Consider the following 25,615-nt stretch of genomic DNA (forward strand, 5'->3'; position numbering starts at 1 on the left):
TGTTCTGCACTTTGATGGAGCATGAAAGGCACCTCGAACAAGCTAACGTGCACCGGGATCTAAAAAACGCGGTCCGTCATACGCGAATGAAGACTGCAGAATATTGTGAGTCGCCGCGTGTTCTAGTTGCCTGTATTTTTTCATGGTGGCTGATTAATTAATCCGATGCAATTAATTAGGGAACTCTAAATTTTTCACAATGGCCTGCGCGCATACACATGACCTTGAGGCGCCGGAGAGGGTTATCTCGGTCATCACTAGATGGCGCAGTGAGGAGGCCGCACGCAGAGCACGAATGGCGCCAGCTCGTCGGTCCCACTATGGTCCCACTCCGGACTGGTTTTGGTCCTTTGTGCTACCCACGTGGAACTGCTTTGGCGCGCGCCAAGCGAACCGCTAGGACACGACGCGTATGTGAAGAAGGTCCATTGGAAAGTTGTAGAGCGTGTGTCTGAGGTGCTGTGACGTCACATCATCCTAGCACTTTTATTGGCTGCCGAGAATCGTCTGCTACGGCGAGGAAGCAAGGCGACCGGTTGACTGCTGTGTGAGATGCGGGACGGCGCGGCGCTAAATTTCGCACAAAAGGGAAAACCAGTTGGGAAAAACTAAAGGCAAGCGCCTCCCTCTTGGGCGGCGCAAGACGCAGCTTGGCAGACTAACCCCAGGGAAGGGGCTTTTCCGCCCCGGGAGAGTGAGAGCTCTCTTGCGCACCAAGATCGCGCGCTGCACTCGTATGTTTTGTGCGAACATGAGTTCCAGTGCCTGCAATTCTAATTTCTACTTCTGCCTGACATTTCTTTTTCTTTCTAGCCATTCCATGCTTTTTTAAAGGAGCAAGGAAGTGACATTTAGCATTGCTCGGAACCCTGCTTCATTCATCATTCACTCTACCAGAGTCACTGCGCACAATATTTTCCGTGCACGGTGTCTTGTCACTGCGCAATTAAATTCCCCCCCAAAACACCTCGAAAAAGTTGCCATGACCGGTACGAGAGACGCGACCTTAGAGGCCCGGCCCGATCTCCTTGCGTGACGTAATCAGGTCGGTGTGACGTAGAAACTGCGCGGGGAGCAGCTGCGAAGTCTCATGTCTCGCCCAAATTTCGTCTGCCGCGGACACGGGACGGCGCTACTTGCGGGGACACTAGACGTCCCCGTGACGTCTACAGCCCCTGGAAGCAGTGCCGTCACTCCCTGATGTCAGCACCACTCGTTCTCTCTGAAAGAGTTGAGGGGATTTCTAGAGTCTGTGCTCGTGAAAGACCTTGCTACAGGTTAGCTAGGGTAATCGTACTTGAAGAAGGGCACGGTTGACTTATATATTATCTAGCCCAGCTAAAAACGAAGAACTTATAGAGGGAGTCTTCAGCGCTTCTTATGCGCGATGACAAACCGCCAATTTACACTTTCCCCTCTTCTCTCTTTCTCAATAAGGGCGGCAATGCGGAGCGGCCGGTCATTGGTCTCCTCAAACGATCTCTCTCTGATTGAGCAAACCGTTTGAGGAGACCAATGACAGGCAGGTATAGTATTGCCGCCCTTTTCTGAGAGGGAAACTGTCAATTGCCGTTTCTTTCACTCACAAATCACGAACGTGGCAACGCATGAATCCTGTTCCTTTTGTATTGCTGTGAAGGTAACGCCATCTTTCATTGAGCGAGGGCAAATTTTTGCTCTTCAGTGCCCCTTTAATTCCACAGCATTCAAGATATCGCATACCACACCACTAGATGAGACAGGACACATTCTTGATTATCTACAATGGAAATAACTTGATCACCACATACGAGGGATGAATTTTTTTTATTAAGCTACCTCGGGGGTGACAGAATGTAGAAATGAACGCAGGTGTAAACCCAAGCACCTTATAAGCCTGCTATGAGAATACAGCATCGTGTGTATACATCTGCATCATAAGGCTTTCCTCTAAGCATCATTGCCTGCACAGAGCACAAATATATACAGAACACCTCCGTAATAAATCTGCACCAAAGGTACTAGCACAATGGTAGTTTGGGCTTAATTAAAACAGAAGGCTATGTGAATCCTTGACACCCTAAAAATAAAATGCGTCCCTTATGTACAGGGTGATCATAAGAGGGTAGTACCTTTCTCATTTCTTTTTTGTGATAACTAATGACTGATTAATCATTAAGTATTAATTATAATTAAATCCTGAGGTGGTGATGTGCCAGTTATACAATTAACGAAGTGACAGAAAACTGCGTATTTGATGGTATTTAACATTCTTCGGGTAGCTTCTACAAAGTTGTCACAACTGAATAGGCGAGGGAGGAACTGACCACTTCTGCTCACGTCTGCTTAATTAAGCAGAGGCCCTTTAGCTGGCACAAAGTTTTTGAACACAATTAAATTTACCGCAGACAACAAATCGTATCACTCTTCTTGATCACCTTGTGTGTATGTGTCATGTATGTACACACATTCACTGACACTCAGAAAATGTACACATGTTAATGGCGCAAATATAAAAATAAGACATGTTAATGCAGGACAATGCTACGCTACTGGACCACAAAGCACACAGAGTACTTGAGGCACATAGCCAGAGTGTTTCAACATTATGAGCATACTACATAATTAGTCTGACTGTAGTATACACAGCTGCATTCCTTTTTCTCAACTTCCTGCGAGCAACTTAAAATGCAATTACAAATCTTGATCAAAGGAAGCAAATTCTCTTGTTCGCCGCTTCATAAATTGTGGGAGTAAGCCTGTTGTAGAGCTACATAAAGTCATGGAGAATAATAATAATAATAATAAAAAAAGCAGTTTCGAGAAACAATAATAATAATATGTACAACTAAAACAGAAGTGAGTGGAATGGCACATGACAACGCACATGGGCACTCATGTGGTTTCGACCGCACCGCAAGTAAAAAATATTAATGCGTCTTAGCCGTCGCCTGAAACGTCATGCAGGGACAATGGACTATTTGTGCAAGACGGCAGAAACGTGCATATTTATGACGGCGACCAACGTGAGCCTCCATGTACGTACAATGATGCGCGGTTATGACCCTTCTAGTATAGTATTCCGATAGTACATATAGTACAGCTGCCGCTAAGAGGGAAGTACTGCATGATACTGCATGAACACACCGGTAAGGATGGCAAAGTATTTCGGGGGCAGGGACAACAGAGTCGCTTTCCTTTGTCTCAGAGGCATTCACCCTCTGGAGTAAATGCCGTTAACTTCGGGGGCAGGATACATGACAAAAGATTCCCACTGTACATTACACTATACTGCACATCCATTACAGAAAACCCAAGCACGTGTCAAAAATGTCATGTCATGAAATTGTCATTTACTATATGAGTAAGCAGCCGCTATTGTGTTACAGTGCACTACTGAGCCGTATCTTTAAAAATGTTTGGTTACTGCATTGTAACTAAATGTTACAAAATGAGAACTTTCTATTACGGGCGTGCTGGCTTTGGTACTCATGTTTCCATCGGGTACCTCAGAGGTACAATTTCACATGGGCCACCGCCATTCGAATACCGTGCCCCGTTTTGTCATCTCGTTCGAAAATATACACCCCGTGCTAAAACGAAGCAATGTTACATTTGCAGCAAGTCAGGTCTGTCAGCCTGCCATCCCACATGTATCATTCATGTACATGCACATTATAGCTGGCACATCTAAGAACGTTTCGCACGACACTCCTGGCAGGCACCGCCACAAACAGCGCAGAATATTTCCCCGTGGTGAGGGATAGAGCACACTCTTTAAAAAGCTGAATTTATGCCACATTACTATGTACATACTGTCATGACATAGCATCCTCACCGCAAGAAATGGACGACCCCCACCTACTCTAGCCCATCAAAGGACCATTATTTCAGGACTGTATCCTTATTACAGCAGGCAGCACTTTCATGTCATGGGGGCCAGTTGCCGTGTTTTCTATCGCCATGCTCTGTACTGCTGTAGACGCATGGTGACACAAATGCGGCTCTGGCCCAATGAAGGCGTTCCACGAGACAAGCCATAGTATTTTGAGGAAAGCACAGCCCCAGTGCAGTTGTCACTGAATACATGAAAAAAAATGCCCGAAGCACTAAATGCTAGAAAGCAATATGATACTGCTGCATATTAAGTACTCTCATTCCACGCTATCTAGGAATAGGCGACATTATGTACAGAACAGATGCCACTACATTGTAACGTATGTACATGTGGTAAATGCAAATCCACTTCTGCTGCCACGGTCCTAACTTACTCTGGTGTTAGCGGTCTGCATAGCTTACAACGTGTAAGGGAAATATTAAATACTGTCTCAATTCAGCTCTGTCCTAACCCGTTTGCTTCAATTGTTGGCTTTGATTAATACAAATTATACCCGGGAAAAAACTGCTTGATTGTCTCAGGGGTACGCCAACCCATTAGCATTCGTGTGAGCTTATCACTTCCCTCTGGGACAAAAGCAAAAGCAACAAGACTGCGGAATCAATTTCAAACAGTGATAGCAATTGAAACTCATTCGAAAAGGAGTTCCCGAAGGCTTCAGTCATTTTTCTTCTGCACGATCGATAACGCAAGAAAGACTTATCAAGTGCTATAGGGTAACACACATTAAAGGAGCAATGTGGTGGCCCAAGGTAATTATTTTATTTCTGGCTGTGGCCTGCTCTGCGACAAATAAAATGAGCTCCTGTGAAAGGGCGACGAGCGGAGGGGACCAGCACAGCGCATGGCGCAAGGCCTTCCAAAAACATTCCACTCTTAGAAGGAGTGTGTAAGAGAATGAGAGAAGCAGGAGGTACTTCGTGAGGTCAGCCATCGGGTCTTCGTGAGGGCTGATTATGTGACTGTGAGCTGAGAAGAAAGAAAACCTCGTGGAGTCAGCTATCCCCCCAGGTGGGCTGATCATGCGACTGTGAGCTGAGAAGAAAGAAAACTTCGTGGAGTCAGCTATCTCCCTAGGGGGGCTGATCATGTGACTGTGAGCTGAGAAGAAAGAAAAATCTGTGAAATCAGCTATCCCCCTAGTTGGGCTGATCATGTGACTGTGAGCTGAGAAGAAAGAAAACTTTGTGGAGTCCGCTATCCCCCGGGTGGGCCGATCATGTGACTGTGAGCTTAGAAGAAAGAAGAATGGCAGGGGGAGCTGCTGTCACGTCATATCATGGAACGAACGCCTGGACAGAAATTGTCCGAGTTGGGTCTAATTTCCTGCGTGCACAGAGAAGTTATGAAACGCTGGAAAAGTGCGCGGGACGAGCCAGTAAGCGATCTTGGGAGAATGCTGTTAACATATTTTTGCTTGGTTTCTCTTGCCCATGGAATCCTGTGGATTTTGTAAACCCCACTTTGCGGAAATGTCAATTTTCCACCACCACGGAAAGGCTTTAGCCATGTCACCTCATTGCTCCTTTAAGGTTTCAATTTTAGCATACAGGCTCCAGACTGCTTGCTAATACCACTGCTATTCTACACTTCGCCCGCTTTTTTTTTACATCTTACATCATATTCGTCTACGGTTAGGAATGTGGAAGCTCCTGAATGCAGAGTTTCGTGGGAATTCCCTCTGTATTCCTACACTCACCAACATTTTTTTTTAGATTTGTCCATTTTTTTTGTAGGTTGGCACAATTTTCTCAGCATAGGACACACATTTCATGACAACCCTGCTATATTCCTTTACACTGCTTTCTCCGCCGTTCTGGGTCACATAAGGAGCTTTCCTAGGCCACAGCAAGAGGTGTAAGATTAAGTCCTGCACAGTCATTGCTAGCCGAGTTTTCGAGCAATGATAAACATCCACTCAAATACTGTACATAATGTGGATGACACATTCTCTCACAAAGGCAGCAGCAATGGCTGCAAAAGGCGAGCCCCCCATTCCATCTTTATCCACATAGCAAGCGAGAAGAAACTAAAAACATCCAGAAATACAACATGTGACAAAAATGGCACGGCCAATATGGTAGCCAAGCAAAAATTTAATTCAGAGCTGAGCTAATTATATTAATTTGTCAGTGTGGTAGTGTGCTTACCGCCGTATAGAAATACTGCAGTCACACGTGTTCTTTGTGTAGTAGCAGTGGGTGCTGCTTCACAAAATTGTTCAATTAAGTGGCTTTTAATCAGTTCACTGACCGAGAAATGTGTTCCGACCACAGATAGACAAAGGAGTAGATGTATCCCTCGAACACATGTGAAATAAGTACATAATTTCATACCCTACAACATTAAGATAAAATACTTGCTATTAGGAATTATATCCAATACTTTGTGACCAACAATCGGACCACCTTTAGTCTATGACAAGTGATGATGATGATGATTAGCATTTTTATGGCCCAGCAGCAACGAAGGCTACAATGCGCCAAAACGTTGTTAAAAGTGTCATCAGTTATAAATGGAGCAATAAGGTTAAAACCAGTACATGATAAAAATTAATGAAAATTCTGTTCTAATAATAAAAAAAAAAATTTAAAAAAGAATGGTTTGCTTAAAATTATGAGGCATTTAAAAAAAGTGTCTAATAAAACTGAAGACTCTACTAATGGGTAAAAGAGCTTCATCGCCCAGCAGTAGGGCTGGGTTGAGCGGTAGGCGATTTCTATAAAACTCCCGGAAGTGAAATATACCAAGAATGTATGTACCCTTTTAATAAAGGTTGATGATGAGGTGGTCAGTTTGTGAGGGTGTTGCCAAGCAATAGCTTTACAAATATTTCAGCAGGAATTTAACTTTGATAACAAGAGAACATAGTCCCCAGAATTTCGGTGGTGAATTAGTGATCTTTATGGTTACACTATTAGTTAACCAGCAAAATTTCAACCGACTGTTGACAAAATGTGTGTCACTAGTTCATGCTGTCGTAACTATATTGTAGAAATAGTCTTATAATAAAATAAAATATAGCCTAAATAATAAAAGCCTAAAATAAAAACTTTACAGCCTTCTACCGCTGCTTCAGTACAGACAACGCAAGTTTTGATTCTTTGTGACCTTTTAGGAGCACTGTGCATAACTGTGCACAGTAACCTCAAACACTTCTTAAACAATCCTGCCATGGCCTTGGCAATGACTCCACTTGTAGCTGTGCAGACCACACTGTCGATCCAGTCGACAGGTATCACTGTTTACACTTAGAGTGACGGCTCCCTCTGAGTGCTGACTTGAGGCTTCCTTTGAGACCGCTCCTGGCGGGAGGCCTCTGCGGGGCAGGAGCTGTCGTCCCTCCCACGGCATTTGTGGTTGAGTTAGGTACATCCGGAGGCTGAAAGTGTGTGCGTTGATCCTCAATACGTCCTGCCTGCACACGCAGTATGAGCGAGAAGAAGTCGTCGTCCGGCACAGTGGGGGCCGACCGGGAAGTGCTGACACCCGCAGGTGCACTGGGCGCTCGCTGGAGGGTGGGCATGCTGCTCCGCTGATCCTCTAGGCGACTCCCCTGTCACGTACAGTGGGAGAAAAATAGCTGAACAACTCTTACAAAAAATCTGCCTCTCTGAAGCTCTGGCAGTTAGTCCTGCGTGGGTCGGAATTGTTGTGTTCCCGTATGACCCGTATCTACGGGTGCAAGACCCGTACCCCCTGCACGTTTTTTTCTCAAAAATCCCATCGGTACACGACCCGACAACGGCGACGAGGTGAAACAGGTGTGAGCTGAGAGTACCCCCCCCAGGGCTTTCCCTGATCAATTATGTGCCTGGAAGGTTAGCTGTACCAAGACACAGAAGGCATGCTTATTGCCTGCAAGGTTGTGGGCAACAGAACAAAAAATAACACCCATCAGGCACCAGTTGTGCTCTGACATATTTCTTGTGCTAATGGACATAGGGACAAGACGTGCAAGCTTGCATGACCACATTCCGAATGTAATCCTCTTGGTGCCAAATATGAACCTTCAACGTGGGAAACATTAAAATCTGACACAAAATGCTGATTTCAGAATTGAGCATCACACCCACTCCTAAACATGGCTGAGTTCACTCAAAGTCTGATTTAGGGTCATTTACCTGGCAGCGGATAAGCATATCGAAGAAATCATCCTCTGGCACAGAGCCCACAGACATGCGGTGATGCAAGCTGTTGTTGTTGTTGTTCCTCCTCAACCCCGGTAGCTGTGGAAGGCTGGTGCGCTGCTCGTCCATGCGTCTGCTCTGCATACCCACGATCAGGTCGAGGAGTTCTTCGCGCACGCTGGCAGTGTCCTCGGGCCCTAAGGAACAAAAGACAACACCTCGCGATTCTGTCTCCCTACAGCCCGGGAGGTAACCCTGGGCATTCACACTCCGCTTACTCGAGCTGCTGGAGGATGCCCTGTGAGCCGGCCCATTTGGCAAAATGTTTTCCTTGTTGTCTATGGGTGTGATGGAACAACGTTGGTCGTCCATGCGTTTGCTCTGAAATTCGCTGAGCAGCTCAAAGAATGCGTCCTGATCCATGGATGTCGCTAGGCTACGTTCGGCGCTTCTTGATGGCCGAGGAACGTCCATCCTGGGTCTGATGTGCTGGTCCGAGTCGTCCACCATGGCACCTCGCTGGAACAAAGTGACCGGGTGTTCGTAAGAATGTGTCTATAACTGTGTATTCACGCGAGCGGCATTCCCCAGACTTCTCCTGCGGAAGATCACGTCACGTGATTTTACGCTCCTCGAACCATGGGCAATATCCTGCGGCTCAGCCACAAGATATGCCGTAGCAGACGACAAACAAATGGTGTCGTCTGCTATGTGAACAGAAGCCCCACTCCCTATATCCCTGTGCCGTGCAAATGCTCGGCGTAAGACACGTCCGAACTTCCGCCCTGTGAGCAGTTTGCTGCTTTGCGTTCCACTAGGATGTTCCGTGGGAGTGTGCCTCGTGTGAATACACGGCAACAATAGCGAGTCTCCTTGTTCTTCATCCAAGAGTCTGCACATGTGGCATGTCTGGTAGGAAAAGGCCTTGACAGCAGAGCTCTCAGATATTGTATGCTATGGGCGCATCATGTCTGTACCATCTTAGCTGTATAGAAGCTATTCAAAATGATTTACAGGTATCTTTTATTTTGCTTTCACGATTAATGATAGCAAAGTCAGGTGGCCTTCGGGCAATTTAGGGTACGCTTCTGAACTAGGGCAACTTATTAGGGAAATTTAGGGTAACATCTTAAAGTAAAGCCTTGTACTGAATTGTACAGTGCTGGACAAAAGTTTATGGAACATTCAGAATGACACACTAGCGGCAAACAGTACCGTACAGACTTGCAAACAGGTGACTGGGTTACCAGCACCGTAGGCATCACTACATGCAGTGCGGCTGAAATTCCTTACCTGTGCTTGACCACTCATATTGAGTAAATTCATTTGATCCATACTCTCTCTTCTGGGTTTATCTGCTTCATCTGCAACATACCACAATAAATCGAGATTTCTATGCAGTTGCAGAGCACATGCTTTTAGAACTACATACCTGCTTGTGAACATTGAATAGCCTCCTTGAGGTCAGCAATGCTCATTTGTGCTGTCGCTTGGCCCACCTGATCTCCAAGCTGAGCAATGCAAACAAATATAACTTATGACCTCAAACATATTATCTCGATACAGGTGTACAGACACAATGACTAGTTGGACGAGCCTTTAAAGGGGCACTAAATTGGGAAAATTCCTCCTCGCGGAATAAAAGATGCTGTTACCTTCACAACAATACAAAAGGGACGGGATTTATCCGTCGTGCCGTTCGTGATTTGTGCGTGAACAAACTAGAAGTCACCCCTTTCCCTGTGCTCTCTTTCTCATGAGAGAGGGCCTCCCATTGGTAGCCTCAAAGGATTTCCCACAGTGATTGGACACCCTGTCCACACTACCATGTCGCACCTCTCGTGAAGGTGAGGAGAGGGAAGCATGAATTTCAGTTTTGTTTGCGTATAAATCATAAATAGAACCTGAAGTTTTCTGGAAATATTTTTTCTAAATTCGGGGGTAAAAATCAGGTAAATAAACAAGTGCTCTAAATTCATGCAAATTTGGGTGAAAAAACCTCCAGTATGCCAAATTCGGGGTGAAATCGGGCTCAGTTGCTCAAACAAACTGTACTGGTTTGGTACAAACAGTGATGTAACTGCATTTGCTGCCAAACAAGTTAGTGTACATTCCTACACACGCCTCAATAAGGGCAATTTACCAGGTAAAAATCGGGTTTCACCCTAAAGAGGCAACCTTCACCCTTAAACCCTAAAACTTCAGGCTCTAATCATAACCGATGCAACAGGTGAACCCCGTTCCTCTTGTGCTGCTGTCAAGGAAATGGAATCTTTCATTCCCCCCCCCCCCCCCCCCCCCCCCGAGATAAGAAATTTTTGCACCTTGACGCCCCTTTAAAGGGACGGCCACATCAGTTCCAGTCGATTTCGAAACTACATTTGAAATGACAAAAATGACACAAAAATGACACGAAAGTGTCATTTTTGTTCCTCCTGAACCACTGACCATGGTATCAAAAATCCCACACAAAACAGTGGCGTAGTTAGACCGTTACTAGACGGAATACACAAGAGCAGACAGCGGGTGCTGAGGGTATGTCGGACATCCCTCTCTGGAAAAACGAGAAAACGTCACTCCCTAAAAACCAATAGGATTCATTTCTTTAATATGTACACACTTTTCAGACAAAAAACAAAAAAAAAACAAAAAACATAGCCGGGTAGATTGTCAGCAGATGCCGAACATAGCGCTACAGGTTTCATAGATGGGTTTTGGGATGCGACCGCCCCTGTTCAGAACAGCAGCTGATGAAAACAGCTCCTGCTGTTGACTCTAAATGGTACGGTGTCGGACAAAAGTTTACGGAACACACTCCGGCGCATTCCTCCTTCAGAGTGGCATGCTAGCAGCAAATGGGACCATACGGACTTAGACATGCACCTGGGTAGCCCAGTCACCTGTTTGCAAGTCCGTAATGGAACGTTTCGTGCTCATATGTCAATCTGAAGGAGAAATGCTCCGAACCATGTTCCGTAAACATTTGTCCAGCATTGTACATGCAACTGGGCATGACCAGGTTTAAATTCCGCGTTTGCCCTTTCTGTTCGATTCATTGGCCCGAGCTCCTGTTACAAACACTGACCTCTTTGGAGACGTGAAGATGCTGAGTTGCGTATCGCAGTGCCTCTTTGTGATTCCCCAGGGAGCAGTGGGCATTCCCAAGGCTCCAATAGGCCTTGCCCTCACCAACCAAATCCTTGAGCTCTTGCGCAATGCGCAGGTGTCGCAGATGGTACTCGATGGCTCGTTCAAAGTCTCTCAGTAAGGTGTACGTGTTCCCTAGGCTGTAACACGCCTGTGCTTCTACTGCACGGTCACCTAGTTCTTGGGCGAGCCAGCAAGTCTTCCTGCGGGGCAGTGCCAATAGTCATTTTAAAACTGAAGCGAATACAGTCAACCCTCGGTTTATGAACCTTCGATTTATGAATTCCCTCGTTTTATGAACAGGAGCACGAGGAACCAAACTTTTCACATGAGTTTTTCCCTCGTTTTATGAACCTCGATATCCGAATAATGAACGGAATTTCTGGGAACGAACTAGGAGTTGCCCAGTGTTTTTGCTCTCAATTTATGAACGGATCGTTCGGAGGTCAACAGAAACCTTCAAAGGGATTATTCCATGGTCTTATGAATGACGCCGGAACGGACGAAACTTTTTCCAGGTATTGCACCCTCGGTTTTTATACCCTGGAAATCCGGACAACAAACGGGTTTTCCAGGGACACATTAGGGGGGCCCAAATGTTCCTGACGCAGGTCAGATAGATTTCAGAGCATACTAGTGACGTGGTCCCCGTCCGTGTCAGCTATTGTGCAAACTATATGTTGCATTATAAACGCAAACCCAACTCTCAAATACTGTTCGATGGTACTCACCTAACGGAATTTTCGATTTATGAGTCCCTCGATTTATGAACAATTTTTCAGGAAACCGAGGGTGTTCATAAATCGAGGGTTGACTGTAGATAAATGGAGTATTCGAAGTGCATCCGAAATGAAGAGATACATACTCGAAGCAAATACAAAGCAAACAGTTATATAGCCGAACGTATACATATGCAGCGTACATGCATCATAAATATGTGACATACATATATACAGGGTGTTTGCTCTAACCTGTCCAGAAATTATATTTAAAGCGACCGATAAAAGAAAAGCAAGTGGTACTTTCCTGCTACTGGAGTAAGAAACAGGTACTGCTTCACTAGTAGCACCTGCTTCTTAGTCAAGTAGCTGAAAACTAGCACTCGTTTCTCTTTTATCGCTAGCTTTAAATAAAATTTCTGGACACGTTAGAGCAAACACCCTGTATGTGTATGTATTTCACTACTGTCTGCCCATTTATCTCTCAGCGTACCACTCGCATTGCTTTTCCATTGCATTTTTGGTCTTACGGATGCAGCTTCTCTTCAAATATGTTTAGTTCGGAGGAGACATTGCTTCAACTGCATATTTGATTTAGAATTCGACTCAAATACACAATTATTCGCTTCAGTATCTGGGAAATCTGGATATTAGTGTAGCTCTATTAAATTGTGCAGAAAGGGCTCGATTATGCAAGAAGCCCGACCTACAGATTCTTTAAATAGTAAAGCACGTACCCGTAGCACTCTGCTGCTAGTTCAAACTCCCCCAAGAAAATGTGAGCGTTTCCAAGGTTGCTGTAGGCTCGCCGCTGCGCTGCTCTGTCTCCGAACTCTTTGGCTAGCTTCAACCTCTGGAAAGGGGGCAGATGAACAGCAATCACCCTCCAATCCTATGCACCAATAAACGCTGATAAGATATGGATGCGCACCTGCTGGTGGTACGTGACGGCCTTGGTAAAATTGCCGAGCAGATAGTGCGTGTTGCCCAAATTACCGTAGGCACGCCCTTGTGCTGATCGGTCATCAAGGGATACCATCAACTGCAGGTTCTTCCTGGGGTAAAAGCATTGCAATCATCATCATCATCATCAATAATATTTAGACCACAGGTCGAGAAGTTACCCGTCAAAAAGAACCCGTTACAAGTTAATGTGTGAAAAGTGTAACTAAGTTAATGACGAAGGTCTTCAGCCTGAAATGTAACTCGCAGTTGCTGAGTTACTCAAAAAAAAAGAAAAAAAGAGCGAGTTACTTCCAAGTTACTTCGGACACAAAATAGCACCACACAGGTGCAGCGCGCGTGAGCAGTTGAGTTAGACCTTGAGTTGCATGCGCAGGAGTGCAACAGGCTTAGATAGTTTTCGTTTATGTCCAACAATTCGAATGCTTTGCATCTTACTTCCTGTGGGCGCACAATGGTTCAGCTTCATTTCAATGGCAGCCTTTCTTTCTGAATAGAATACTGTCATTGATTGAATACCACGTTTTATGGCATAAAACGCCATGAAAGAACTGGAGAGAAAGCAAGAAAATATGTGGACGTGAGTGAAAAGCGAATTAAAAGTAACTTGGGACTTAGCTTAAGTTACTTTAGCAAAGTTACCTGAAAATGAAACTAGTTCCTCTGAAAGTTACCACGGCGCAAAAGTAACGAGTTAAGTTACAAGTTACCAAAAAAGGAACTTAGTTACAGTAACCAGTTACTTGTAACGGGTTACCTCAAACTCTGATTTTGACATCATCTAAACTTCAAAATAATGTAGCCTTTACCGCTACGACATGTCGCTTGTTTGAAAAGCTACTTGTGGGTATCCACAGCAGTCGACGGAAGCACAGAGTGCTGGCGGCAGGACTCAAACCCACACCTCTATATTCTAGTCAGACGGGCACATTTAAGGCCTTAAAAGTGTGAAAGCTGTAAACAAAAACTGAGGGCATGCCGGACGGCAGTGATAACACCTTCGGAGAGAAATGGAGGTACAAAAGGAACGCAGTTCCAAAAACTCTAAGCTCCAAACTGTGTACCCTCGAAAGCAGAAGGAATGGGATAACCTCGACATCAGCCACAATCGCTCATGCATGCTGTTTGCCACCTTCTGGCAAAGACTCCACAATATTTTATCTCCAAATTTTAACACAGTGAAAGGAAAACCTTTGTCATCAGGTACAAAGGAAGGCTGTAAATTTGACCTTTAAAGTATAGGGAAGTAAGAAGTGTTGATACTGTAGCTAAAACCAGCCAGCAACACCATCATCATAATTGACCTCAGCCGATGCGGCCTGCCAGCGTACAACCAAATACGGCCTTCACCCAGCTAAGGCGCTACCTTACGGTTATAACGTTTAAGGCCGTCTGTACTGTTTAACAGCGTGTCTACCAAACTGCAGCCTTCAAATTCCCTGACTTTTCCAGGTTTTCACTGACTATTTCAAGCGAATTCCCTGACAAAAACAAAAGGGAACTTGGTGCCTGCTCATACGTTTTGATACCAGATCCAACATAAAACAGACCATTTATTAAGTATTAGTGAGGCTACCCTACTTTTCTGCATCAGAGCTTATCATACTGGTGAACTGCTACTTGCAGTAACGTTGCTGCGGCATCGCCTCTCAACTACCGGTCGGCACTCGCGATTCGCCGCGCATCATCACGGCACTTGTCTGCGATTTTCCCCGACTTCAGCTGCTTTTTAGCCAAATTCCCTGACAATTCCCTGACTTTTCCAGTCACATCAAAATTCCCTGACTATTCCCTGTTTTCCAGGTTGGTAGACACCCTGTTTAAGCCGCGGCGCCCGACCATGGTATTAGTTTTACCATAATCGCAAGCGTTGCATCAAGAGGGATGATGGTAGACAACACAGAACACCAACACATTGTTGAGCAGAATGTCGCTTACTCATAGCACTGTATGGCCCTTTGGAGACAGTCCCGCACATCAGGCGGCAGCTCTCCAGGGTCCTGCTGGCTAGCCCGAGCTACGTGCTTCCCTTTTGCATGGTACACATTGCCTAGATTGTACAGTGCCCTTGCCTCCCCTATCTGCAAACAAAAAGATCGCTGCTCATATCAGTACTGTTTTCTCGATTGCCAGTGGATATGCCAAGTACAGCTTATTACTGACAATTAAGTTTGTTTGCAGGAATCATTGATACAGTGACCAGCACAGTTCTCCGAGTTCAGTTAAAACAGTCGCTGAATAGTCGGCCCAAATTCTCAAGTCGTGGAGCTTTTTAGTTAAACGCATGTACTAAGTTTCATTTTCTGTACTTTCTAATTCAAGTTTGTAAAAATGGCTTAGAAAAGCTCTCAGCGCATACATCTTGGCACAAACACGAAACATTTCTTCCCAGCAAATTTCAGCTGGTACACCACTGACACGGTAGACAAGTGTGTTTGTTACTGACAAGTAGTATCGTCATTTCCGACGGAGACGTGTAAATTTCTGATTGGATCCCTCAGTGATTTTTTTCAGGCTTCTCAACAGATCTTGGCAACTTGCCATTTGCTTCAGAATGCTTGATGACTCAGGACGAGGACATAATTGCTCACGGCACGGAAAAGGAGAATGTGAATATTGCGAGGTTCGAACTCCGGATAGATACCGATAGATCCAGATAGCTAATACCCTTGTCACACGGTCAGCACTAGCCGCGGTTACACGTAATCGCGAGAAACTGAGCTTGGCTACCTCAGTTTCGCGAGGTAAACGAGGAAATAGACCGTTGCCTTAACCGCGGTTAGCGCTGCCATGTGACATTTCCCGCAAACAATCGTGTGCGTATAGTGTATTTAGGGATCGTTGAGCTTTCTAATTACCATTATGCCCTTTTCTTTTCAGGATATTATATATATTTCATTACACGATATTATATTTATTTCTATTCAGCGTAATCAGAAGATACGTTGCGCTTGTGTCACAGTCACGTGGTTGCTGCTAACATGTCACAAACTGACGTGATCGATCAATGGCGACTTCCCCCTGGAAATTGCCCCCCACCCCGCCCCCTGAGCTCTCCTCAAGAGGTGCCAAAACGACTCAGGAAGAAACCGCTTTAGGATGACAGGGGAGAGAAAGAAAATCAAGAACACGGGGCAAATGTCCGACTTGTCGCCCTGGAGACAATAAACTAGACGCCGGCCCTGCATGCCAGTGTTACGTTCCACAGTGAACTCCTACTACTTTGCCCAGCATAGAACCGTACACAACAGTATTTGACTGAATTTGCATTGCTGCAGGTCCACCTTCACTTCTGCGCTCGTAACTGCGAAGACATCAGCTTAGCATCAAGGATGGACGTTGGCAAGAAAGGTAACTTTCGACTTTTCCATTTTTAATGCTATTTTTAAGAGATATTCTCAAATGGTCTTCACTAGGTCACATCAGTTTTTTTTAAAGAACCCTACTATGTACAGATAGATGGCGGAAAAGCATAAGCAAAAACAAGGATAATCAGCTTCAAATAAAGCAAAAACAAACAAGATACAAATGAAAAGGAAACAACAAATCACAGTAATGCATTTTGTGTACTCTCATATCCTGTTCTCATATTCGATATTCACTTAGGTTTAACCTTAGGGCATTATACTTCTTAATGTGACTTGGGGGGGTAATGTGGCTTGGGGGTCAAAAATCCTCCTGGATTTTTTCTTTAAAAATTCTCCTTTATTTCGAACACTGTTTTTTTTATGTGCACGTTTGTTTCACATGGTCTTTGCTGAAAGTTTCACAACAATGCACCACCGTTATAGCCACTGAATAAGGAACAAGTAAAGTTGCAACAGAAACATACTTTGTCACCTTTCTCCCTGGATATGCTTAGATGCCTTTCACAATTCATTATGGCTTCATCGAATTTACCCATCATTTTGAGGGTGTTGCCCAAGTTTCCACTGGCTTTTGCCTCGCCCAGTAAATCACCACTCCTCCTGTGCGAGGTGAGGGGGGTTATCTCTTCACGCCAAGTAGAGTTACAGTAACAAAACAGTAAAGTAACAAATGCAAACTAATGCAGAACAAAAAGTGCCAAAGAAGAAGAACAACAACAAAGAAAAATGCATGCTTTCTGTCGTGCTTTGTGCGTATGTGTCCTCAGAAGCGTGTGGCAGAGGTTCTCAAACTGAATTCCACGATGTCTTTTGAAAGGTTCTGTGGCATTCATGGTGTCAGCAGTAACCTCTTCGGTGGTCAATACATCGTTGAGAAAAAATTAGGGGGGTGCTCCGTACGGGAATGTCTGCGGGGTTTTGGGCATAGAATTTACTTTGATCACTTTAAATTTTTTTTATCATACAATACAATTGGTATGCAACTTGCATAATTAAAAGATTAGGTTCATTAATTTGATTAAGTTAGCCTCAGACCGAACCCAAACGCCAAAACGAGTCACGTAAACCACCGAAAAGTCTGTGGCAGAAGTAAAAAATAGTTGTTGTAAGGGGTATATTCCTAATATGACGATCCATAATACGCAGGTTTTACCGTCTATACCGTGAAGAGTACATTTTGTTCGTTTCATGAAGTACCAATTTTTAGCATGTTGTCCTTCGTGGGCGTGTCGCAGGTTAAGGGTTTCTCGCTATGCCAAAAAATGTGTAGGGGTTCACACAGTTTGAGAACCCCTGGCATATAGTGTCACATGGTTAGAGGCAGATCCTGAATGGGGGGGGAGGGGGGGCAAAATATTTTTGCTAAAATTAAAAATCTGCATTTTTGTTGCCCATTATGGCCCGGTTTCGCCAACGCTGGTTAATCTTGAACCGAGATCGAGGGTCGCTAAGACTTGAAGTTAACACTGAATTATTTTGTAACGTTTGTTAGTGACATCGTGGATGTTTCAGTGACAATAACTACCCTTGGTGAGGCAAAGTTAAGGGTTAAATTCAAGTTGAGGGACCACTAATCTCGGTTCAAATGTTCTTTGTGGTTGGTGAAACCAGGTATATGTCACGTTTTCTGCCTCATGCAAACCGCACCAATCTTCATACTGGATCTGCCCCAAGATTTAAAAAGCCACACAGCTACACTAAGGGTGGAAGCTAGCAACATGCACAAAGGAACCCACTACTGCCACGACATACAATACCCCCCATAGTTCACTTTAACGTTCCTAAACCAGAAGTGTGACTGAAGCTTAGGACCTATTTCTCTGTAAAGCGACAACTCCGGTGCCCTTATGCCATAAAGCACCAAAACTCTGGTGCTACCTATACACCAATCCCTACCAATACATTGCAGTCAGTATATATTATGGGGTGCATCTAGAAAAATATTGCCATTTGGGAAAGGGCATCGTGGAGCCAACTGCTCCCCCCCCCCCCCCCTCCCCATGTAAAGTTCCCACAGAACCCCTTCCAAAACACATTTCTGGCTACGCTACTGCATGCGAGTGTTCAGACGTTCATTTGCTCATGGCTGTCGGGACGGTGACACTGTGACGTTTCATTTGTGTACCAATCACTCAAATAATGTCACTAGTTGCAATGCTGATTTATTTTCGCTTCACGAAACGTGTAAAAGCATTATCAATTTTGGCTGTACAAATTTTATTTCATTTTTATGTAAATAAATAAATAAATAAATAAAAAATCTCACGCGGAACTACACTCTACGAAATGGCACCACTTCTCAAATACATGTTGCTCACGACAAACACTTCGCAAACATATTCGGATAATACGTAATTCGGGTTACGTAACTGCACCCGGCAGTACATTCCCTATAAGATAAAATGATCAATCTGTATTTACATTTAACTTTGACTCGCGTTACTTGCAGATACGTATGTCGGTGGCAGTAGTGGTAGTGAGGGGGGGCAAGCCCGATATGTAACGGACCTCGAAAACGAATGGGAGCAAATAAACATAAGACTTACTTGGCTATATTGAGATCATGCTGATGGTATGCGAGAGCCTTATCGTAATCTCCCAAATAAAACGAGGCATTTCCAAGCTGACTGTAAATGGCACTAAGAACTCTTGTGTCGTCAGTCCCTATGTTGACAGCTGCCTCTAAAAATGCTACTCCTGCTCGGAAGTCCCCTCCTTTACATAGACGTTCACCTTCGAGCGCTAAATCTAAACAGCTACTGGAATCCATGTTACAAATTCACCTGGAATAAAGAGACGAACTGATTTCTACCCGGACAATGCAGCTGACAACATCAGTCGTTGTGGAGGAAAACTCAAAATATATCAAATGGCTGGCGTGAGTTGACGCTCTCCAGGAGAGTGATGAAAACAAAGGCGTGATTCACGCAGGGACATGATACCGATGATACCCAATACGAAGCGAACAGTAGACAAAGATAAGAAGACTCACGAATGAAAGCAGTTCAGAACCAGAACGGTCTCTCTAAATTTAAAGATGGCATCTTAAACAGAGATTATCAAACTATAGCTCGCATTAGATGGTATACTTACCGGTCCTGGTGTAAAATTAAAATTAAGTTCTCTCGGTTATTTGTTTACATATCACACAGGCTCTCAAGGGTGTACTCCAGTACAACGGACACATTGAACAGCCAGGATGGTGGGCCACGGATGTTGGAAGTAATGGCGGAATGGTGGTCGGAAACGTCGGAAACACACAATGCGCATATGCGTTGCGCGTAGGTGACGTACACGTGGTGACGTAACAAATGTGAGGCATGAGGCAGGGACGTGCGAACAGAGCCATGAACTTACATTTTACATCAGGATGTGAATAAGACGACAAAGCGCTAAATTTGCTGTCGCAGGAAGCTCGGATAATTTCATATTTCATTCTTTCCGGCATACTACACAAGGCCCCTGACAGGGGTATAATATAGTATTTGACTTGTTTAGGTTACTTATTTAACTTATGAGGGGTCCGACCATAATTCGTCCAAGAGCATAACCTGAAGTGCCATGCATTTGGGCTTCTATAAGCTGTCCAGAAAACATGAAAATATTTACAAAATAGTTATGCTAACAGAAAGTCGCTTGAACTGGTTCTTTTTATTAGCAAATCCAATCGCCGCATAACAATGAGATGAGCCTTCTTGAGATTGCCTTCGTGGTTCATTGCAATTTAACATCACTGTCTTGTCTTGTGCGAATATCTTGCACAAGTAATGAAACTGAGTTTGGAAAACCTTCTGATAACGAAACTAACTAGTCTAGTTCTAGGATGCAAACCCAGTCGGCGCAGCAGTAGAGCAATAAAATCGATGACGTCGCGTGACGTCAGTTTTTTTCTACCCTCTGGTTGGTGACTTTCATTTCCGTACGTATGGTTGGTGGATGGCGGCAGCGAGGAGGTTTTGTTTACAAGGAAGGAACGAAGAAAGAAAGTGTTTTGACGTCCATGCTAGTGCATGCTCGAGGGGTTTGCATTGGTTTGCATCCCATAACTATTACGATTGTGAACATGGTGAACAGTGAATGGATTTTCCTCAGTGTTGTGCTGCCATGCGTTGAAAAAAGATTTGTGCTGAAATTTTGCACTCAAAAGACACTGGGAATGGGACACGAATTAGTGCTCCCTTTTATTAAGCTGTAATCACTGAGAAGCGTTGCGTTGAAGTGGCGTTTAATCAGCTTCATTCGAACTTAGTAGTCAGGTAAGAGTCATTCACTTGCCTCTGAAGGTGTGCGAGCCAACCATTTATCGATAAACCCGAGAAAGGCGTTCAGTCACGTTGTTCGCTCGCATGTTGTTTTGATCTCGGAACATTGCGTCAGATATCGCAGTTAATGCTTTCGTAATGAGCTGGAGTAGACGTGGAACTTGATGCCTTTCAGGTAAAACACCTGCTAGTCCTGGGTCAGCAATTTTTTAGACTGACCTGTACCTGTACAACTACAACTGTTCCCGCGTTCCTCAGTTATCGATCGAGGTTCGTTGCATGTTTGTGTGGGTGCGTTCACGGCGCGTTTTCCTGCGCACAATGTTTACCCTGCGTGGTGCTTGTCAGTGACCCGAGGGGAAAAAGGATATTAAACAAATGATAAAGGATGATTTATTAAATCTTTGAAATTGTCAGTCATGGATCACTCTATGAGCAAAGGTCATTACGGATGCAGCACACACTTGTTACATTGTTTTCTGCGAAATGTGAACATGTAGAGCAAATTGTACGCAGTCATGCGAGCATGAACAGTGCCCCAACGATTTAATCGGCTTACTATGATTGATTCACCGTGTTCCTTTTGTTATTTTGGCGAACAGCAAACCTGCAAGGCTGATCTTACTTCCAGTTACTAACAGTGACGGCCCCCATAATTTATTTGTTTTTGGCTGTGGCGTATTGTGCATCAAGTAACATGCGCCCTTGCGCAAGAACGGTGATCGTAGTCTATTCTACTTGTAGCGTGCGCGCGTTTGCTCCGCAGTCCCTCTCGCAGAATCCTCTCCCCTGCTTCGTACGCCGCAAGTGGTGCCGCACCGTGTCCGTAGCAGACGACTTTTAAGTGGGAAATGGAACGATTACGTCACTCCACGAGATCGGGCCTGGCACGATTTTTTTTATTTACATATTGTCATTTATTGGCACAATTTAGCACGGTGGCTGCTACACACTGAAAACAGACAGAACCGTTCCTGCGCTAACGCTATTATATGCCATTTTCCTGTTCCCTGAATCCTTCCGTTTGCCGGGTTTCGGCACCAGAAATGTCGCAAGAATCATCTTCTTCCTCTTCTTCAAAGCAAGGGTGTGCAGCTTATTGATCTGGCATGGAATGACACGGCAGGCTCCATGTCATGTTGCATGCATCAAACGGACAATAAAGCCTCGCACAGAGAGAAGCAGACGACAGCAGAAGCAGAAGAGAACAGTAGACGACATTTGAGAGCACGCCACATCTCACGCGAATGGTCCATTGTCAAAATTACAATAGTAATAATTTTTTTTATAGAAGAAAAACCATTTAACTGGCGAAATTTAAGTGATTTTATGATTGATCTTTTGCAGGGACAAAGCCAGCTTCTTCAATCTGCGAGCTACGGCGGCCACTTGTGCGTGGAGCCACGGAACATGCGACTGTGCGCTGCTCTTGGTGCCACCTGCACTGTGGCAGTGGCTCTGCTGTTCTACCCAGCCACTGCTCATGGCTCATCATCACAACTAATCGAGCGTGGTATGTCCCGTAATAGTGCAAGAACACCCCACGAGTGCACTGAGCTGCGTAGGAATGCCTTTGAAGGTGTCAAATTCGCGAAAGTCAAGGGCCGAGTGCTTGCATGCTACGACAAACCAGTGTTTGATGGCATATTTTGTTTCACGTGCCACGCAACAGCAACGTAAGATTGAGGGTAGCTCTCTCTGTTGGAGATGTCTGTGAGGTTTTGGGCATGGAATTTACTTTGGTGACTTGAGGTAATTTCATTAATTGGATGAATTAGTAAATAGGGCAGAATGTCTGTGGTGGTGGTTTTCACGGTACAGGGTCTGCATTGTGTTGGCTCAGAAATCCTATGTTTCTGGAACGTAGAGAGCAAAAGGAATCATAATTTGTGATTGTGTTGCAACAGCAATATTTACTTGCTTGAACCCCCCCCTTGTGATGGTGCCCATGATTGTTATTATTAATTTGTGCTGCCTTGGCTGCCAATGACATATGCTGAAGAGAGGGACCAGTGATTTATCCAGACCACCCCCTACACCCGCCTAACACCTTCCCCAAAATCTGTAGGAGACCCCCCTAGAATTTTGTGAGATTGTGCAATATTTCTGCGAAAGCACGTAAAGACCCCCCCCCCCCCCCCCCCCCCCCCCCAAGGACGAAATTCTGGGTAAACCACTGAGAGGGCCCCAAAGCATACTAGCCTGAAAACAGCACTAGGATAAAAGACGTGCAAGAGAATACAACACACCACCGTACAGTGTGACAAGAACAAAAAACGCTGGAATGAAATGAACAACAACAAAGGCAAAATGCAACTGAAGAGTGGCAGACACAAATTGGATTAGCAGTCAATACTTCCAACACCACCCACTGCGATTCATGGTTTATGAGCTTCAATCAGGAGGAAATCATAAGCCAGCAATTAAGAGGAAGATAACCACCGCATTTTGGACATTGCAGAGAACAAGTCCGTGGCGGGGGAGTGTGTATTGCAGCAAGTAGCGCAGGGAGAGTATGTTGTGCCGCTTTTGGAGCTGGAAACTACTACCACGGGCTGTTCGAGCAGGAATGTGTCGGCGAAGTCCCAGGTGATGGGCGCTACTACTACTTATTTGTAGGGAGTGACTTTTTCGGGTTAAATGCCTCTCTCAGTTTCTGGGGGTAAAAATCGGGCGTTATCTTTAAATCTGTAATTCGGGGAGAAATCGGACGATAATTGTTATCGGGTGGTTTTGTTTCTCCTCTTGTCTATTAAGTCCTTTCCTATTCTCTCTCTATTTTTTTCTTTCTTTTTGCGGGATCGTGACCTTCCAGCGGTAATCCCTGAAGGCATAGACAGTGTTGACACACAGGGGTGTATATCTGGGAAACGTATAAGTGACCCATTCTTACGTGCGTTACACGTGGCGACCTCTGTTTGGCTTCAGTGGAAACGGTCACTTGAGGATGTCACAGTGAATGGAATTCGGGGAAAAATCGGGTTTAACCCGAATTGGTCGGAGGTCAGTTCGTGGGGGGGGGGGGGGGGGGGGGGGGGGGATAACCGGGCGGAATTGGGTTTAACCCGAAAAAGTCACTCCCTACTTATTTGCAATTCCGAGAATGCTGTTGGTAAACACAAATGACGTCGCTGACCAGTAATGCCGATTCTAAACTCAGGAAGTGCACGCGATAAGAGTCGGCAAAGTGGGTCCGAGTACGGGTACCCTACCCTCCGTGCGTCTGCTGGTGAAGCCCCGACTGGAGCGTAGCACCCACGCTGGGCCCTTGGTTCTGGTCTTGGGGTCGCCGGGACCTCTTCGATGGCAGCTGACCACGGAGCGTCTGCCAAACGCGTCCAAAATCGAAGCTTTTGTAAGTCCTATACATGTGAACTTCACACGAATTTTAAAATTTTGAATGTTGGATTTCGAGGGTTGTGCTTGCCCCAGGGAAATAAACAAACAGTAACTGCAAGTTCCACGTGTCTTTTTCGTGCAGCGCAGTGTAGTGAGCGGTGTGGGTTCAATGTAGAAAAATCGCTTCTGTACAACTTTTCGCCAAGACGGCAGGAATGTCGATCGAAGATGGAAGACTGAAGACTGTCCGTCGTACCTTGGGAGTGGGTTGGAAAATCGTTAGGCTGTTTGCTATTGCTAGTGGCATTCTGGAATATTTGAAGCTATTATATTTAATTTGTGTTTAATTCACTCATCGCGATTTATTGTCGATTTGATTTTGATGCGTAAATTCACTTTACTCACACCTTGAGGACATTGCAACTTGCTACCTGTTGTCTTTCATGCAAGGTGTCTTCTGGATCAGAAGTGGTAACCCCGCCTTACGTACAATTGGACACTACCTTGAAGAACCTGAAGTTTGAGGAGCTGCTTGCATCCGTTGAATCTCAGTTCCATGTCCTTACTTCGTACTCTCTGGTTCACTTTGCAAGTTCTGTTATCCTCAAAGTTGGAGTGGGTAATTATCCTACGGCTCATTTTTTGGAAATTGCCTGCAGAGTCGAATTCTTTGTCAGATGTATTAAAAATTTAGCTCGTCTCCGTCTTTTACATAGAATAGCCAAAACATTTTCTTTTGTTACAGACCAGAAGGAACAAGCGACTTGCAACAAAAGTGCAGGCACAACCCACAAGCATGTGGAAAGCTTTCTTGTTCTGCCTCAGCCCATCAGAACATGTGCTCAGCAAGACACCAACCAGAATAACAGGCATGGTCTCTTTGTGCCACCAGTGGAGTGAGGGTGCACTGACTAAAGTGCACATATTCTCCTTTGCACCAACAGCAAAATAATCTACGTCATCAACTTGGCATCCTCTATGGGGAGAGAATCGGTCGTGGTGCAGCTTGTGTCAAGGGGAGGAATTCACTTGGAGAAGCATTACGTTTTGGTCCTGAAATGCCAAAGCCAGCTTGTGAGGTGGGAGATAGAATCTGCTCGCGGTGTCCAAGGCACAGTCGAGATTATGGTATGTCTTACTCATGTGCATCTTTCACTTGCTATTTTTTTTATGGCAGTGGAATCATCATTTACTTTAAGTATAGGGTGTGCAGTGAATTTCCAAAAAAAAATAATTTAGAAGGCTTCACGTTTTGGACTTAAAGTGAAAAAGGTCCATTGCATTGCGTTCACGCAAATAACCTACATGGCAGATGGCTTCCCTTGAGTGCTTTTTTTTTTTTTTCGAGATCAGCAACAGACTTTGCGGTTCCCCTCCCTCTACGAGCCTGTTCCCAGGTTACATCAGTATCTCAAGTGCTTCTCTTTCTGCATCGCATTTTTGAAATCAGTTGCAGTATTTTGCAAGTTTTTACACATCACGTTATGGAATGCACTTTAAACCTCAACACTGCTTTGAGAAGGTATGTGCGTCCACCTTTGCAAGAAAGTCACAAGATTTGTAGAAAACACGAAGAAGAAAAAGAAAGGTGGCTGTAGTGGGGGAAGATTCTAAGCAGTGTGATTGTTACCTTTAAGTCGGCTTCACGGTGTCAGTGATAATGAGGTGTACTGCATTATGTAAATTGTGAATGCACACTGTGGCTTGCTGTACCTGCTTTGTTGTCTCAAATCTTAACACCAGTGCGCTACGACAGTTTGTTTCTGCGCAGCGGGAGAGGGTAGTTTGCAGAAAGCGTGTGACGAAGTGT

The 25,615-nt window shown here is 44.9% G+C and overlaps 2 protein-coding genes across 5 annotated transcripts in view; one reads left to right on the plus strand and one right to left on the minus strand.

Moving 5' to 3' along the window:
• Nucleotides 1-25,615, plus strand: part of LOC135368778 (transforming growth factor beta receptor type 3-like) — a 42,854-nt gene that overhangs the window by 6,832 nt on the left and 10,407 nt on the right. For 2 of the 3 annotated variants that reach the window (XM_064602290.1, XM_064602292.1), the window contains exons 1-7: nucleotides 20,153-20,460; nucleotides 21,814-21,979; nucleotides 22,928-23,055; nucleotides 23,627-23,821; nucleotides 24,256-24,424; nucleotides 24,551-24,674; nucleotides 24,750-24,933. In XM_064602290.1, the coding sequence (XP_064458360.1) occupies nucleotides 21,877-21,979; nucleotides 22,928-23,055; nucleotides 23,627-23,821; nucleotides 24,256-24,424; nucleotides 24,551-24,674; nucleotides 24,750-24,933 (903 nt within the window). In that variant the 5' untranslated portion in view covers nucleotides 20,153-20,460; nucleotides 21,814-21,876. Of the gene's footprint in view, nucleotides 1-16,114; nucleotides 16,188-20,152; nucleotides 20,461-21,813; nucleotides 21,980-22,927; nucleotides 23,056-23,626; nucleotides 23,822-24,255; nucleotides 24,425-24,550; nucleotides 24,675-24,749; nucleotides 24,934-25,615 lie in introns of those variants that run through there. The other variant, XM_064602291.1, reaches the window with a different exon arrangement.
• LOC135368779 (G-protein-signaling modulator 1-like) lies at nucleotides 1,788-19,457 on the minus strand. 2 transcript variants are annotated; one of them, XM_064602294.1, is made up of 13 exons: nucleotides 19,298-19,457; nucleotides 19,197-19,229; nucleotides 18,751-18,987; nucleotides 16,669-16,804; nucleotides 14,775-14,917; nucleotides 12,805-12,928; nucleotides 12,611-12,726; nucleotides 11,093-11,357; nucleotides 9,440-9,518; nucleotides 9,301-9,371; nucleotides 8,286-8,526; nucleotides 8,002-8,204; nucleotides 1,788-7,433 (listed from the first exon to the last, which is right to left on the minus strand). In XM_064602294.1, the coding sequence occupies exons 3-13, from the start codon at nucleotides 18,972-18,974 to the stop codon at nucleotides 7,116-7,118; spliced, it is 1,920 nt and encodes a 639-aa protein (XP_064458364.1). In that variant the 5' UTR covers nucleotides 18,975-18,987; nucleotides 19,197-19,229; nucleotides 19,298-19,457; the 3' UTR covers nucleotides 1,788-7,115. The 2 variants fall into 2 exon arrangements, with proteins under 2 accessions (XP_064458364.1, XP_064458363.1); XM_064602293.1 differs by lacking the exon at nucleotides 19,197-19,229.

Source organism: Ornithodoros turicata, chromosome 9 (assembly GCF_037126465.1).
Source record: "Ornithodoros turicata isolate Travis chromosome 9, ASM3712646v1, whole genome shotgun sequence".
In the NCBI taxonomy this organism is placed as follows: domain Eukaryota; kingdom Metazoa; phylum Arthropoda; class Arachnida; order Ixodida; family Argasidae; genus Ornithodoros; species Ornithodoros turicata.

Excerpts from the sequence above, each read along its gene's own strand:
- LOC135368779 (XM_064602293.1), bottom strand. The coding sequence starts at position 18,974 with ATGGATTCCAGTAGCTGTTTAGATTTAGCGCTCGAAGGTGAACGTCTA. Across the intron at positions 12,929-14,774 it reads AGGGCCATACAGTGCTATGA|GAAGAACCTGCAGTTGATGG; the intron begins GTAAGCGACATT and ends CTTTTACCCCAG. Across the intron at positions 12,727-12,804 it reads CCGTCACGTACCACCAGCAG|AGGTTGAAGCTAGCCAAAGA; the intron begins GTGCGCATCCAT and ends CCCCCTTTCCAG.